The sequence below is a fragment of the Scardinius erythrophthalmus genome, assembly GCF_964197995.2.
Source record: "Scardinius erythrophthalmus genome assembly, chromosome: 10".
NCBI lineage: Eukaryota > Metazoa > Chordata > Actinopteri > Cypriniformes > Leuciscidae > Scardinius > Scardinius erythrophthalmus.
The window spans coordinates 9,276,344-9,291,709 of record NC_138230.1 but is presented as its reverse complement, the minus strand read 5'-3'; the positions used below and the strand labels follow the sequence as shown (position 1 = coordinate 9,291,709).

The window sequence follows — 15,366 nt, the reverse complement described above, 5'->3', positions numbered from 1 at the left end:
AAATTTATTTTAGAAAGTTTCAAAATCTGCTGCAGCAAAATCTAAATGCCAACAATATGAGATTTTATGCTTAATGTTGGGGGTTGTAAATCAATATTAATCAGCCTCATTCTTCACTTTTGGAGAACACAAACATATAATTATACCTTATTTTTTAGAGGTAGTCAAACATGTAGTTGCCCAATTTGTTAGTCAGCATCATAACTTCATTACTTCCAGTCTGTATTAATAAGGATGACATTGAATGTGACTTCCTTATTCTGAACAAACTCGAGCAGCACTGCAGTCTCAGCGGACACGTCTTCTGTCAGGCTCATGAAATGGATTCAATCTATGAAAATACTGATTTCAAACTTTCACCAGTTGCTTCGGGTGAAAACTGCTCTCGACACAAAGGTAAGGGTGGGATGTTTTCAGTATGCATTCATTTCTATTTTAATCACTAGTAATGGTGTATAAGGTTTTTTTTTAATTTTTTTTATTAACAATTACACATTTGGTGGGTGCTTTTGTCCAAAGCAACATCAAGTTATACATTTTATCCATTCACACGTTCCCTGGGAATCAAACGCTGTCAACACTGTCATTTAAATAAAAAAGCTAAGTCTAAGTCATGATGATATCAACACCAACCATGCTGAAAAATCCAGCATAAACTAGCATGGGTTCCTGGTATAGTGCTGGTTTATGCTGGTTTATGCTGGTTTGGCTGGTGGACTAACATATTCATTCTGTTCTCAAGTAAAATGGAGCTGGTGAAGCTGGTTTATCAGCATGGTCTTGTAGGGTAGAGTGTGAGTAGGTCGCAGTCTTTATGAAAGCAGTGTTTTGGGGAGAAGCATTGTGTCAGGGTCCTGCCCCGACAGACTTGTCTGTTTTCCATTACGAAAAAGAAGTTTATTCAAGTGTTCTATTAGTATACTTCTTTTAAACTAAAAATAAAAAGTATACTTTCAGTCTACTTTTTATATACTTCTCAGAAATATACTTCAAATTGCACTTAAGTATACTTGACTTATACTGACAGAAAAGTCTAAGTATATTTGGCCTATACTTGTTGATCGAGATATACTTAAAAGTATAATTAAGTATTCTAAGTATTCTTGGCTTGTACTTGTGTTTACTATTTTGATTGAGTAGCTTATTAAATACTTTTTTAAAAAACATAATATTACATACCGTCTTATAAACTAACATGTTCAGCTTTATATAGTAACAAACTTTCGGGTGGAATAGCTTATAGAGTAAATAAAATTGTAATGTTGCGGAGGAAGACAGACGAAGACGAGGATCTAAACGCAGGGTGATTTAATAAAGTAACACAAAACAGAGAACACAGAACTCAAAGAACAAAAGAACAAAACCTTGGGAATCACAGAAAGATACAACCATTACACGTACAACAACTGACAAAGTAACAAGTGAAACACAAGGGCTATAAATACACTGGGACCAACAAGCTAAACAAGATAACAAGGGGGTGTGGCTAATTAGAAACACCTGGGAAGACTAATAAACTAGAAAACTACAGAGGACTACAAAACATGGCACAGAACAGGAAATAAGTCCACACAAGACAAGGGGAACACAAGACAAGAATCATGACAGAGCCCCCCCTTTAAGGAGCGGATTCCAGACGCTCCACACACAACAATAAATAAAGGTCAAGGAGGGTGATGGAGCAGAGGTGGAACGGGGGAGGGATGGAGGGCCAGGTCCGTGGAATGGAACAAGACCTGGAGCCTGCGGCAAGACGGGAGGCCAGGGCGAAGCAGGCGAAGCAGGCAGTGCAGGCGGCCAGGGCGAAGCAGGCAGTGCAGGCGGCCAGGGCGGAGCAGGCGGCCAGGGCGGAGCAGGCTGTGCAGGCGGCCAGGGCGGAGCAGGCTGTGCAGGCGGCCAGGGCGGAGCAGGCTGTGCAGGCGGCCAGGGCGGATCAGGCAGTGCAGGCGGCCAGGGCGGATCAGGCAGTGCAGGCGGCCAGGGAGGAGACGACCCTTCAGGCGCCCAGGGAGGAGACGACCCTTCAGGCGGCCAGGGCGGATCAGGCAGTGCAGGCGGCCAGGGAGGAGACGACCCTTCAGGCGCCCAGGGAGGAGACGACCCTTCAGGCGGCCAGGGCGGATCAGGCAGTGCAGGCGGCCAGGGAGGAGACGACCCTTCAGGCGCCCAGGGAGGAGACGACCCTTCAGGCGGCCAGGGCGGATCAGGCAGTGCAGGCGCCCAGGGAGGAGACGACCCTTCAGGCGCCCAGGGAGGAGACAACCCTTCAGGCGGCCAGGGCGGAGACAACCCTTCAGACAGCCAGGGCGGAGACAACCCTTCAGGCGTGGAGTCGGCCATCTCGTCCGAAGACACAGGCGTGTAGTCGCCCATCTTGTCCGAAGACACAACCGTGGGGTCGGCCATTTTGTCCGAAGACACAACCGTGGGGTCGGCCATCTTGTCCGAAGACACAGGCGTGGAGTCGGCCATCTTGTCCGAAGACACAGGCGTGGAGTCGGCCATCTTGTCCGAAGACACAGGCGTGGAGTCGGCCATCTTGTCCGAAGACACAGGCGTGGAGTCGGCCATCTTGTCCGAAGACACAGGCGTGGACGGCGTGGTGTACACAGTCTCTGGCTCTGGCTGGGCAGGACTGACATGAAGCTCTGGCTCTGGCTCGGCAGGACTGACGTGAAGCTCTGGCTCTGGCTCGGCAGGACTGACGTGAAGCTCTGGCTCAGGATCAGCACGCTCTGAGCTTGACGGGACCAGCGGCGGCGAGGGCTTTGAGCTGGGTAGGACCAGCGGCGAAGAGGACTCTGAGCTGGTTAGGACCAGCGATGAAGAGGGCTCTGAACTGGACGGAACCAGCGGCGAAGAGGGCTCTGAGCAGGGCAGGACCAGCGGCGAAGAGGGCTCTGAGCTGGGCAGGACCAGCGGCGAAGAGGGCTCTGAGCTGGGCAGGACCAGCGGCGAAGAGGGCTCTGAGCTGGACGGAACCAGCGATGAAGAGGGCTCTGAGCTGGGCAGGACCAGCGGCGAAGAGGGCTCTGAGCTGGACGGAACCAGCGATGAAGAGGGCTCTGAACTGGACCGGACCAGCGGTGAAGAGGACTCTGAACTGGACGGAACCAGCGATGAAGAGGGCTCTGAACTGGACGGGACCAGCGGTGAAGAGGGCTCTGTGCTGCCGTGAAGTGCAAGCTCGGCTGGACTGGTGTGAAGCTCTGGATCGGCAGAAGTGACGTGAACAGTCTCTGGATCAGCAGACGCGACGTGAACAGTCTCTGGATCAGCAGTCTCGGCGGAACGAGATTCTGGCATGGGGGCCTGGGGAATTGAGAGCGCTGAGACCAGTGAAAATCTCGGGATATCGGCTGCTCGGGCAGATGTCAGTGGCAGATCAGCCAGCTTGGACACCAGTCCTCTCCACCCTCGGACGGGTCCAGTGGACGCAATTGTGCTGGCTGATGGTGCGATCTGCGGTTGACCACGCTCCATGGCCGACGGAGCTTCTGCTGTATAGCCCCCCCCAAAAAAAAGTCTTAAGGGTGAATCCTCCTCCACTTCGTCCACGGTGAAGGGAGATCCACACAACCGCAGAGCCAGATTTATATATTGGGCCAGGGTCCAGCCAGGATATTCTTCCATCATCATTTGGGCAATGTTCTCGTCCAGCCCGCTCCAAAAAAGGTCCATAAGCTGGGATTCATCTAATGGTGCTAGATGACAGCAAGTCAAAAACTTCTCCACATACCCTTCAATAGGCTGACCGTCCTGAAAAACGGAGCATAGCACCTTTAAAGGATCCTCTTTACCTCCTGCTAGATCCATATTTAGGTCAGTTGTTCTGTAATGTTGCGGAGGAAGACAGACGAAGACGAGGATCTAAACGCAGGGTGATTTAATAAAGTAACACAAAACAGAGAACACAGAACTCAAAGAACAAAAGAACAAAACCTTGGGAATCACAGAAAGATACAACCATTACACGTACAACAACTGACAAAGTAACAAGTGAAACACAAGGGCTATAAATACACTGGGACCAACAAGCTAAACAAGATAACAAGGGGGTGTGGCTAATTAGAAACACCTGGGAAGACTAATAAACTAGAAAACTACAGAGGACTACAAAACATGGCACAGAACAGGAAATAAGTCCACACAAGACAAGGGGAACACAAGACAAGAATCATGACAAAAATAAGCATGGAAAATAAGTTTATTCAAGTTTTCTATTAGTATACTTCTTTTCATCTAAAAAGAACAAGTCTACATTTTATATACTTCTCAAAAATATACTTAATTACACTTAAGTGTACTTGACTTATACTGAGAGAAAAGTCCGAGTCCGAGTCCAAGTCCAACTTTTCCCCACCATTGACTGAATTTTCCAGCTATCCATGTTTTCACTGGTATACGGTAGGGGGCGCTATGACACATCTTCTAGTACAGAATCTCTGGATCAAAACACAGGAGAAGAAGAAGCTGAACCATGTGATAGAAGATTGCTCACTCAAATGTAAAATAATGTGATCATCAAACATTAAACAGCTTGTAAATCAAAACTGCTTAATGTTTCCAAATGAAATGAAGCGTAGGCCTAACCCATGAAGAGAAAACGACTGTGAAGCTTTGGGGGTGTTGGACTCGATCTAGCAGCTACTCCACCTGTGTTTTGATCATCGTTCTGGATCTGATCAAGGCGTAGGCTGCGTTCGAAACCGCATACTCAATGAGTAGGTACTTAATTTCAATAAGTACTTACTTAACGAGCGCTAAAAGAGTAGGTACTTTATAGCCAAATCTCGTTGAGTATGAATGCGAACCGGACATCTGCCATGTTGACGTTATCATGTGACCTACGACGCGTTATCACACGCGCAACAACTTAAAAGATTTGACGACACGTTTAATTCATCTGTCTGTAAATATTTTGATATTGATTAAACTTGCTCATTTTGTGGTCTTTTTGAAGAAACTGCTGCCCATTTATTTTGTGAATACATTTAGGGTTGATTAAAGTTCTTATATTTAACCCTACTAATGTGACCCACCGTTTTATCCGATATTATTTGTTTTATTACGAAATCCCAAAATTGTCATCTCTTGAATATGTTGTTAATTTCTTTATTTTATATCCAAACATTTTCACCCACAAGCAAAAGTGGCTATACTGCTTTATGTTTTCCTTTTTTTCTTGTTGAATTTAGCTCGTTTCATAAATAACAAAAAAATTCATTTTTAAAAAAAAAGTATTGTAATGAATTATTTAAGAAAATATATATTAAGATATTCAACCTTGTAGGTTCTTTTCTCCTATGAACTCCTACGTACTCTATGCAAACCCATGATTGATATATATATAGGTCCGCTTTTGAAACCAGACTGATTGTTGTCCAAGAGGTTGTTCTGTGTAAGGAAGGAAGAGATCTGGTTGAAAACAACTCGTTCAAGTGTTTTCGTGACGAATGGAAGAGGAGATACTGGTCTGTAATTTTCGATTGTGCAAGTGACAATTCCATCATGTCCCGACTCCTAGTGTAGTTTCGTACGCTTGCCTTGTCCAGCCCATTTTGAGAGACAGGGAGAGAGAGAAGATGCAGCACCGCTGAACACTCACATGGTTTGTGAAATTGCATCTTGGAGAAAGTTTTAAAATTACTGATTTGATTTTATAATCTGTGTGGATTCATTTAGGCTACACATACAATCTACATGCTAAAGTGAATCAATGTTTGCGAGGGAATTTCCCGCATTATAAGTGGTAGACCTGCGGGAATTATACTTAAAAGATAATACAGATAATACTTATTGAAGTATTATCTGTTATATTATTTATTTAATATAGTTCAAAAAGTACAATAAATGTTAAAATTTCAATTTTTTAAGAATTGTTGAAAGGTGTCTTTTTAATAAATGCAACACGTTCCCAAAGTCATGTGAAATAATCGTGTTAATAGTGATTTCAATACTGACCAAAATAATCGTGATTATGATTTTTACATAATCGAGCAGCCCTAGAGCTTAGGTTTCAGCGAAAGGTGACCTGTGGAGGAGTGTGTGTTGTGTTCTGAGGCCGGTTGAGGTTGAGAGTGAGGAGGAAGTGATCTGAGGTGTGCAGTGGAGTGATCAGTGTATGGTCAGTGGAGCAGTAGCGTGTGTAAATAAGGTCCAATTTATTACCTGATTTGTGAGTAGCCGCAGCCGATACTCGTTTCAGGTTGAATGAGGCAAGCAGAGTGTGGAAATCAGCAGCCTGAGGTTTTTCTAGGTGGATGTTGAAGCCTTTAAGAACTAAGAGGAGTACCATCCTCAGGGAAGGATGAGAGTAGCACATCAAGCTCCTCTAAGAAACTGCCAAACTGACCTGGGGGACGATATACAACCAGGGGCGTAATTTGTGGGGGGGTTGGGGGAGATAACCCCCCCAATATTTAAATCAATGCATTACAACCCCCCAAATATGTATACCATGATCACATGAAAAGGAGGCATACCCAAACTTCAACCCCCCCAATGTTCAAACCAAATCTACGCCCTTGTATACAACTACAAAATGGATTTTAATTGGGTTAGTGATGGTAATTGAATGTGATTCAAATGAGCTGTTGTCATACAGAGGCGGTAAATGTATAAATTTCCAATCGTTTGAGATGAGCAGACCATTACCTCCACCCCTTCCAGTCAGGCGAGGGGTGTGTGAGAAAGTGAAGTTAGTGGAGAGGGCAGCCGTTGTGGCAGTGTCCTCTGGTCTGATCCAGGTCTCAGTCAGGGCCAATAGGCTGAGACCTGAATGACTAGAAATAGATGTAATGAAATCAGTTTTGTTAACAGCGGACTGGCAATTCCAGAGACCAATAGGCAAAGAGAATATATTGTACTGCCTCCGACGTCTGACATTAGATTTACGTATGTTAGTAATAGTAGGGATTTGAAAACACATGGTGTAAGACAGCTCACAAACAGAAAGATAACTTGAAAAGTTGTGTAGAAGAGAAAGGAAACAACAAAAAAATTAAATAAACAACAAGAAATTAATACTCAAGTGCCTTGTCAGTGTCCTTGCTCGGTGGAGTCGATGAGGGCTTCACACAATGAGGGCTTCACACGATGAGGGTTTCACACGAGGCCTGCCGCGGTTGTGCACTAACCTATTTATAATTGAATACAGTTCTCTCCTGTTGTTCGACTGCTTCTTCTATCAGATGGGTTGAATACTTTAACTGGCTTTGGCCACGCCCTACTATTTAGCCAAGTGAAACTCAAAAGTCACAACACACAAACAAACGCCACGTGGGCGCGCGTCTTTACCAGGGTAAAACACAGTAAACAAAACAAAGTTTCCTAGCAACAAAGAACTGCGCTAAAATCTACTGAGAAAAGTAAACACTGATGTTCTCTCCTGTTGTTCGACTGCTTCTTCTGCTGAAAACATGCGTTTTCTTTATTAATTTATTCAGTTAGGAAAATTCTCGTGATTTGTATTTAACTATGAACGCAAATTAAGAAACGTGATATGTAACACATGCCAGTTTTGTTGTGGTCTTGCTGGGATCATACTAGCACCCAAAAAACAGCATCCCAAGCTGGACCCAGTGTGTAAAACAATAGGTTACTGTCGTAACCCCGGTTCTCTGAAACATCGAGTGGAGAGATCCACCTATGGGAAGGGCATCCTGTACCTGACCTCTGCAGAAGCATCCAATTGCACCAAGTCTGGCTAACAGACAGAAGCGCGCAGCCAATGCCAGGTAAGGCACCACCCCCTTACCTAAGGCATATAGCTGTCAGGCACGCTTCTCCCCCTCAGTAAGTATATTCGCTTCTCGTGCGGCAAGCGGGGCAACGCTGGTGGTTCTCTCCACTCGATGTTTCAGAGAACCGGGGTTACGACAGTAACCTATTGTTCTCTTTCATCATCTCGTTTCGAGATCCACCTATGGGAGAGACATGGACAGCTCCCCGACTGCCCAATACACTCACAGTGAGGTTCTGAAGGCCAGAGAAGGACGGTCACCTCAGAGAGGCGGTGCCTGGCACGTCCCACAAACATAACCCTGCAAGGGTGACACCACGCTAAACTGCTGTGGACAAGCAGGGCGTGAAACATGCATGAGACACATACATGATAATGGCCCCCGCACCACTAATGCACATAGCTAAACCCAAGAAGGAATTCGAATGCTTGGTGACAGGAATGAACATGGCCAGCCGGCCATTCACTCCTCGTTTTATTTAACCCAACGGGGCTGTGGGAAAGGGCTAAGAGGACCCTACCCCTAGGACCGAGTGTGCCACAGAGGTTCTGGTGACATCCAACCGGTAGTAACGCTCAAAGGTATGAGGAGAGGCCCAGCTGGCCGCGGAACAGATGTCCTGCAGTGGCACTCCCCTGAACAAAGCCCAAGAGGCGGCTAAGCCACTTGTGGAATGAGCTCTGATGCCCCCTAGGGGCTGCACTCCCTTTGCTTCATAAGCCATAGTATAGCGTCCACAAGCCAATGTGAGAGGCATTGCTTTGAAATGGGACTCCCCTAGTGCGGGGGAGCCCTTGAAACAAAGAGCTGGTCGCTCTTGCGGAAAGCACTGTTCCTGGTCATATATGCTTGCAGAGCACGGACGGGACACACAGCATTCAGCCCCTGATCCTCGGGGAGGCAAAAGGTGGAGGGTGAAAAGCGATTAGCTCCAAAACCTCCGAAGTGAACGCAGTGAAGCATTTTGGCATGAAGGCTGGGTTAGGCTTAAGGGAAACCTTATCTCCACTTAGGGAGAATTTTGCGCAAGAGGGGTGAACCGAGCGTGCATGCAGCACACTGACCCGTTTGGCAGATGCCAAGGCCGAGAGCAAAGCTGTCTTGAGGGACAGCAGCTTAAGGGAAATACCCAGAGGCTCAAAAGGATACAGAGACCGTGCTTCCAGCACCATGGAGATGTCCCACTCTGGAACAGATCTCCTGATGACCGGCAAGGAGCGGCGTGCACCCTTCATAAAACTGCGGGTTAGAGGGTGCTGCCTGACGGTGGAGCCCTCAAAACCCACATGACAGGCTGAAATCGCAGCCAGGTAGACCTTAATGGTGGAAAAGGACCTGCCTCTTTCCATGTGGTTTTGCAGGAAACACAAAATATCAGGCACCAAGCACTGATAAGATGTGAGACCACGCCCATCACACCACCCTTCGAACACTTGCCACTTACAGCCATATAGGGATAGCGTGGAAACGGCCCTGGCATTCTGAGTAGTGGCGATTACACGCAGCGGGAGCCCCAGTGCATTTAGGTTTGTCCTCTCACGGGCCAGGCCCAGAGAGCCACCCTGTCCGGGTGGGGGTGGTAAATCTCCCCGTTGGCTTGGGACAGTATGTCCGTGCGAGGGGGGAGGCGCCATGGCTCAGCGTATAACAGAGGGATTATCTCTGCCAGCCACGGGGCTTTGGGCCACTTGGGTGCTATCAGAATGAGAGACAGGCCCTGCTCTCTCACCCTGGCCAGTGTGGGAATTATCAGGCACAGGGGAGGAAAAGCATACAGCAGCACTTTGGGCCATGGGTGGGCCAGTGCGTCTGCCCCGAGGGGCGCGTCCACGTCCTTTAGCCAGAAGAACATAGGACAATGGTGGTTTTCGCGCGAGGCGAATAGATCTACGGCTGCCTGTCCGAATCTCATCCATAACATCTCCACTATCTGCGGGTGAAGACGCCAATCCCCGTAGATTGGGTTTCCCCTCGATAGCAGATCCGCGCCTCTGTTCAGAATGCTCGGAACATGAGTCACGCGTAATGACAGTAAAACCCGTCTGCTCCACACCAAAAGCCTGTAAGCTAGAGCCTGGAGTTTCGATGAGCGCATGACGCCCTGACAGTTGATCTAAGCCACTGCCATGGTATTATCGCACTGTACTAGAACGGGATGTCCCTGCAGGCGAGGCAGAAAATGATTCAGAGCTTTCCAAATGGAAAAAGCTCTAAATAGTTAATGTGCACTGAACTTAGTCTGCTCAGCCACAGACCGTTCACCGTTCTGCCTTCCTGGGTGGTTCCCCAGCCTGTTAAGGACGCATCTGTCGTCAAAACTTTGCGCATCGTAACTGTCCCGAGGGGGGTTCCCCGTGCGTAAAAGTTTTCGCTCTCCCAGTAGCGCGGGGCCGCCGAGCAGGCGCACCGTTACCGAGCGGCAGAGATCACGAATCGGGCTGAAATGTAGTGACAAACCCATTTCGTGAACGCTCTCCTTCTCAGGAGACCCAACGGCACAACTTGGATAGATGAAGCCATGAGACCCTGCAGCCTGAGGCATGTGCGATATTGTACTCTCGCCCCTTCTCTGAACTGAGACAGACAGTCCATCAGCGAGCGAACGCGCTCTTGAGAGAGACACGCTCGCATGGAGACTGAGTTCAATTCCAAGCCAAGGAAAATGACAATCTGACTGGGAGTCAGATTGTTTTTGCTCGCATTCACCTTGAACCCGGGGGATGTGATGTGCGCGAGCACCCGGCCGGTGTCCAGCGACACCTTCTCCTTCGATTTGGCTATGATGAGCCAATCGTCTATGTAAGTCAGAATTCTCAGCCCTGATAGTCTCAGGGGTGCCACGCCCGCCTCCGCACACAGATAGAAAGTTCGGGGACTCAAATTGCTCCCGAACAGAAGAACTGTGAATTCGTAACAAATGCCTTGGTAGGCGAAACGAAGATATTTCCTGTGTGGAGGGTAGATGCTCATGTGAAAGAAAGCATCTTTCAGATCGACTGATGAGGTAACACTGCTTATGTACTTAACCTCACGACAGCCCCCCTGTAACTAGGGGGGGGGGGGTATGAGAGACACACAACGTCCACTAAACACACGGGCTGGGCAGCCACGAGACGGGATTAACCGACCGTCCGTGGGAGACCCTGTGTCTTTTGGACGGGTTCCGCGGGCTCGATACTCCCAAAGGTCGAACAACAGGCAGGCCGCTTGAGTTCGGGGCCGCCTTCCTAGGAAGGCATAAATAGAAAGCCTCAACACGTAATCATAACACATCAAGGCCCGTGAGACCGTTAACAGTCTAGCGGGACGCTACAGCCGTGCTTATGAGCTTCGCGAACGCTGGAAAAAAAACGGTTTTAAGAGTTGTTTCCTCTTTTTAGACTGCGGTGGTCCCAGCGCTACCCGTCCTAAATATTCCTATCCTGGTCAGTGGCGCTCTGTGGAGCTGGCCACACAATATTGAGACGAACGGCCGCTCGCTCACAAACTTCCAGGAGGATGGACTGAGGCAAAGCCGCGTGAGCGCTAGCCTAGGGAACGCTAAAAGGACCACGTCATACCCCATCGCCAGAACTGGCCGGTTCGTCAACGAGAGCGAGGTTTTCCCGCGAAGATGTCCTCTTCAGGGAATGCGGATTGGCTGATGTAAGCTCAAATATTTTAGAGAGGTGGCGCTCCGGGAGTCCCCCGGTAGCGCGTCATCATCACCGTGTCCCCCATCTGAGTCAGAAAAGCCGAGCACGGCGCGCTGGTTCGTGTAAACTAAAAGCCAGCTTAGTAAAAGCTAACGTTACATGGGCAGCAATTACAATGACCGCAATTCTCCGGGTTCTCCAAAGCTTCTTGAGCGTGTTAAGCCCAAGCAGACCGCGCCGAACGAGAGGGTCCTTAGCGGCGATGAGAGCACCACACACGGCCGGGCAGGCTCGTCGTGATAGGCTGTTCCCCGGAGAAGCGGCGGTTTAGACGGTCACATAGCCATGGGTGGGCCAGCGGTGAAGAACTCAGAAAAATCCGTGGCGGGCAGCCATGTAAGGAGGAGCAGGTGAAGGACAGCGAGAGCGCGGGCGGCTCCGGACGCAAAAAACACAGCGGATAGGCTGAAGAAACGACTGTCACTCACGTCTGGCGGAGGCTGATCTGGCGATATGTCCTCCTGAAGACTCGAAAGTGAGCAGCGTAACGTTAATCCAACCGTAACGTTATCGTAACGTTAATCAGGTACAGGATGCCCTTCCCATAGGTGGATCTCGAAACGAGATGATGAAAGAGAACATACCTTATGCTGGTGAACATGCTGGAATTTGTAGCAGGGAAGGTCATGGGTTCAGAAAGTAAACATGAATGCAATACAAGTTGCTTTGGATAAAAGCATCTGCCAAAAGTATAAACAAACATGTGTTTAGATTGAAGCAGGGGTGTTAAACTGAGTTCCTGGAGGGCCACAATCCACAGCTTCAACCTTAATTAAACACACCAGATCAAGCTAATCAAGTCCTTCAGGCTTTTTTGAAAACTACAGGAATGTGTTGAAACTAAAGTTTGCAGGACTGCAGCCCTCCAGGAACTTTTGCACCCCTGGCCTAAAGCAACTGTGATGTGTGAACTGGTGTGAAGTTTACCATTTAAATTCCTGTGAGCCGTCTAGAAGTGTTTCAAGTGCTCATGTTGTGCTGTTTTAAAGGTTTCTCGTTTTGTTTTGGATTCTCCGTAACAGGATTTGAGACTGGAATTGCTGACGACTCCTTTCGGCAGTTCATAATCAAATAATTCTTTAGGAGACAATAACTTTTTTTGTCATGAACTTTGGTCGTTAAAACTTTGCAAACCTTTTACATTCACAAGCTATATACACATGCACTGCATTAAAGGTAATATACACATTTTGTCTTGCGTTTATATCTACATGTTCTATTCCATTTTCTCTTATCTTTTCAGTAATAATGGTCACAATAAAATCACACTGGCAAACATTCAGACCAGAGTCAACTACGATGAAAAAAATAGTTAACTGAAACTTTAAACTCTTCTCAGGAGTCATCTGTAATTTCAGGAATAGTTCCAGACAGCAGTGCTGGACTGATTCAAGGAATCAGAAATAAATCTCATTTATCTTTATCTCATCAAATTTTAACCCCAGGTAACTCCACTGAAGAGAGAGGGAGAGAGGTCACTTCTCCTAAGTGGACTAAAGTTCTTCTGATTGTTCTGGGTTTCTCTCTTGTTTTTGCTCTCGGAGGTCTCTGCACTCTCTGGAGGATTTGTAAGTATAACTGATACTAGATCTCTGCTCTGTTCAGGGTTGTATTGACTGAGTTACTGTATGTAATTCTATACTTCATTTAACACATGTAGCGTTATTAGAACACACCATTTTTAGTAGCTTTTTATTTGTGAAATCATACTTCTCAGCAAAGATGTTTTATCAGGCAAATATTGTCAAATAAACCTCCATATTGAATGTGTAAACTCCCATTAATTAAGCCTGAAGACTAAATTTACAAACTCCATTCAAACTTTACTGGATTGTGTGGACTTTCCTCAAAACACACATTTTCCACTGCTGCTTTTGTCTTTAATCAGATAATCATAAGCTCGCTGATTTTGAATCACTGAATGAGCAGCACATCATGGTTTCAAAGAAACTGGCGACTCAAGAGATCAACAGCACAGGTGAGAAAACTATATTTCATTAATGGTAGAGCACAGACATGTTTCATAGTGTTGAGTGTTTATTGAACTCACCATGTGAGAAACGTTATCTGCTTGTTCTCCTGTTGTCTTTTCACCAGCCATGAAAAAAAAGTTGAATGATCTTACCACACTCAGGCTGTCCTTTTACAATGGTGAGTGTCAGTTTACAAACGACACAAAGTGTGAATATTTCTGCACAGGAACCAGTTTGATTAACTTTATCTAAATAATGGAAGGTTTAATCACACTTTATTCATATTTCACAGCTCAGTCTTGTAATATCTCTGTGAGTGGCTGGATAGCTTGTCGTAGAAAGCTGTATTTCTTCAGCTCTGATAAACTGAACTGGACAAGCAGTCGAGATGTCTGTGTTTCAAAAGAAGCCAATCTGGTGACCATAACCAGCCAATCAGAACAGGCAAGTCAGATCAATTAGAAATGAATATATTTTGATCACGCAAATAAAACAAAGCTTGAAAAGGGTTTCTATTAACCTATACATTTACCAAAAACATTTATTTTACACTATCACTTACATACATTTTCCCTATTAGGATTTTCTGGTGTCTAAAATTAAAGAGATGCACTGGATTGGTCTCAATGATCTGGACACTGAAGGACGCTGGGTTTGTGTGAATTACCAAACTCTCACTGAAACTGGAGTACGGTAAGAAATCTGCTTGTGTAATCATGTCTAGGAATGTTAATCAATATACATTAACTGTTTTCTAAAAATATTATTGCAAGTGTATTATTGCTTGTTTGTCTCTTAAAGGTTCTGGTTCAGCAGGAATCCAAAACAACGTAATGGCAGGAGAAATGGTAATTGCGCTGCTCTGGGACATAAGGAACAGAACTTAGACTCTTGGTATGATGCTTCTTGTAAAACACAGAAAAAATTTATCTGTGAAAAGTAATATTAATTTACCTCCATCAGTGGCACTGCATGTTATTAAAGAGGTCTAGCATGTAAATGCACAGAAAAAATGATTGTCAGCAAATTTCAGTTTTTTTGTGTGATTGTGCCTGATTTTGTCCAAAAATATTGTTCATGAAACTGTGCTGCGGTCAGCAGGGGGAAGCCTTGCAGTTCTTCTTGGAATAAAAAGTTTTTTCTTGGAATAACCAAGTGCTTAAGTAGCCTACAAATAAGAGTGTATATGGACAAGATCTCTTTTGTTTATGTATCTAAAATAACTGCAAAAAAAGAACACAAATATTTGAAGTTTAAAGGGTTAGTTCATCCAAAAATGTAATTCTGTCAATGAGATTCATTCACGTTTGAGCTTCAGCAAGAACCAATGAGGTTCATTCTCGTGTTACGCAGCACGTTTGAGCTTCTGTAAGAAACAGGAAATTCTGAAGACAATTTAACGACAGGTGGGACGCTGTCACGTGGTTCTGTGTTTTATAAGGACTTTTGTGTTGAAATGTATTCTCAGTTTCCATTGTCTGATTTTCTTTCCTGTGTTTCTGTTTCTTTGATTACCTCGTTAGTTTCTATACCGTCATCAGCCACACCAGTAGTTAATCATGCTTGATTTCCTTGTGTATTCAAACTCTTCTGCTTCGGTCGTGTTTTGTTAGTTGTCATTTGCTCTTATGGTGTTTGGTCGTGGGGTGCCTGGATGTCCTGGTTTTGCTCTTTGTGTTCACGTGGACTATTTGCCTCTTTCCTGTTCTGGATTATCTGTGTTTTTGTCTTTTGCTAATAAAGTTATGTGCACACTTGGGTTCTCTCTCTGCCTCGTCTCTACAAACCCATTACAGATGCACATTAAATATCTCAGCTGTATCACACAGGTACTACAGGTACTTTATGAATTGAATTGAATTGAATTTTTATTAAAGTGTCTTGCACTTACGTGCCCAGCCCAAATAGGCTTAAAAGACACTATTAACATAAACAAACATTATACAGAACATT

General features: G+C 45.8%; 1 protein-coding gene across 1 annotated transcript; it reads left to right on the top strand.

The window, feature by feature from the left end:
- Positions 1-268: 268 nt before the first annotated feature.
- Positions 269-15,172, top strand: LOC308697469 (hepatic lectin-like). The gene is made up of 7 exons (XM_081376735.1): positions 269-396; positions 12,886-13,008; positions 13,329-13,418; positions 13,538-13,591; positions 13,706-13,857; positions 13,994-14,106; positions 14,215-15,172. Exons 1-7 carry the CDS (start codon positions 321-323, stop codon positions 14,354-14,356), a joined length of 750 nt encoding a protein of 249 aa, XP_081232861.1. The 5' UTR covers positions 269-320; the 3' UTR covers positions 14,357-15,172.
- Positions 15,173-15,366: the final 194 nt, after the last annotated feature.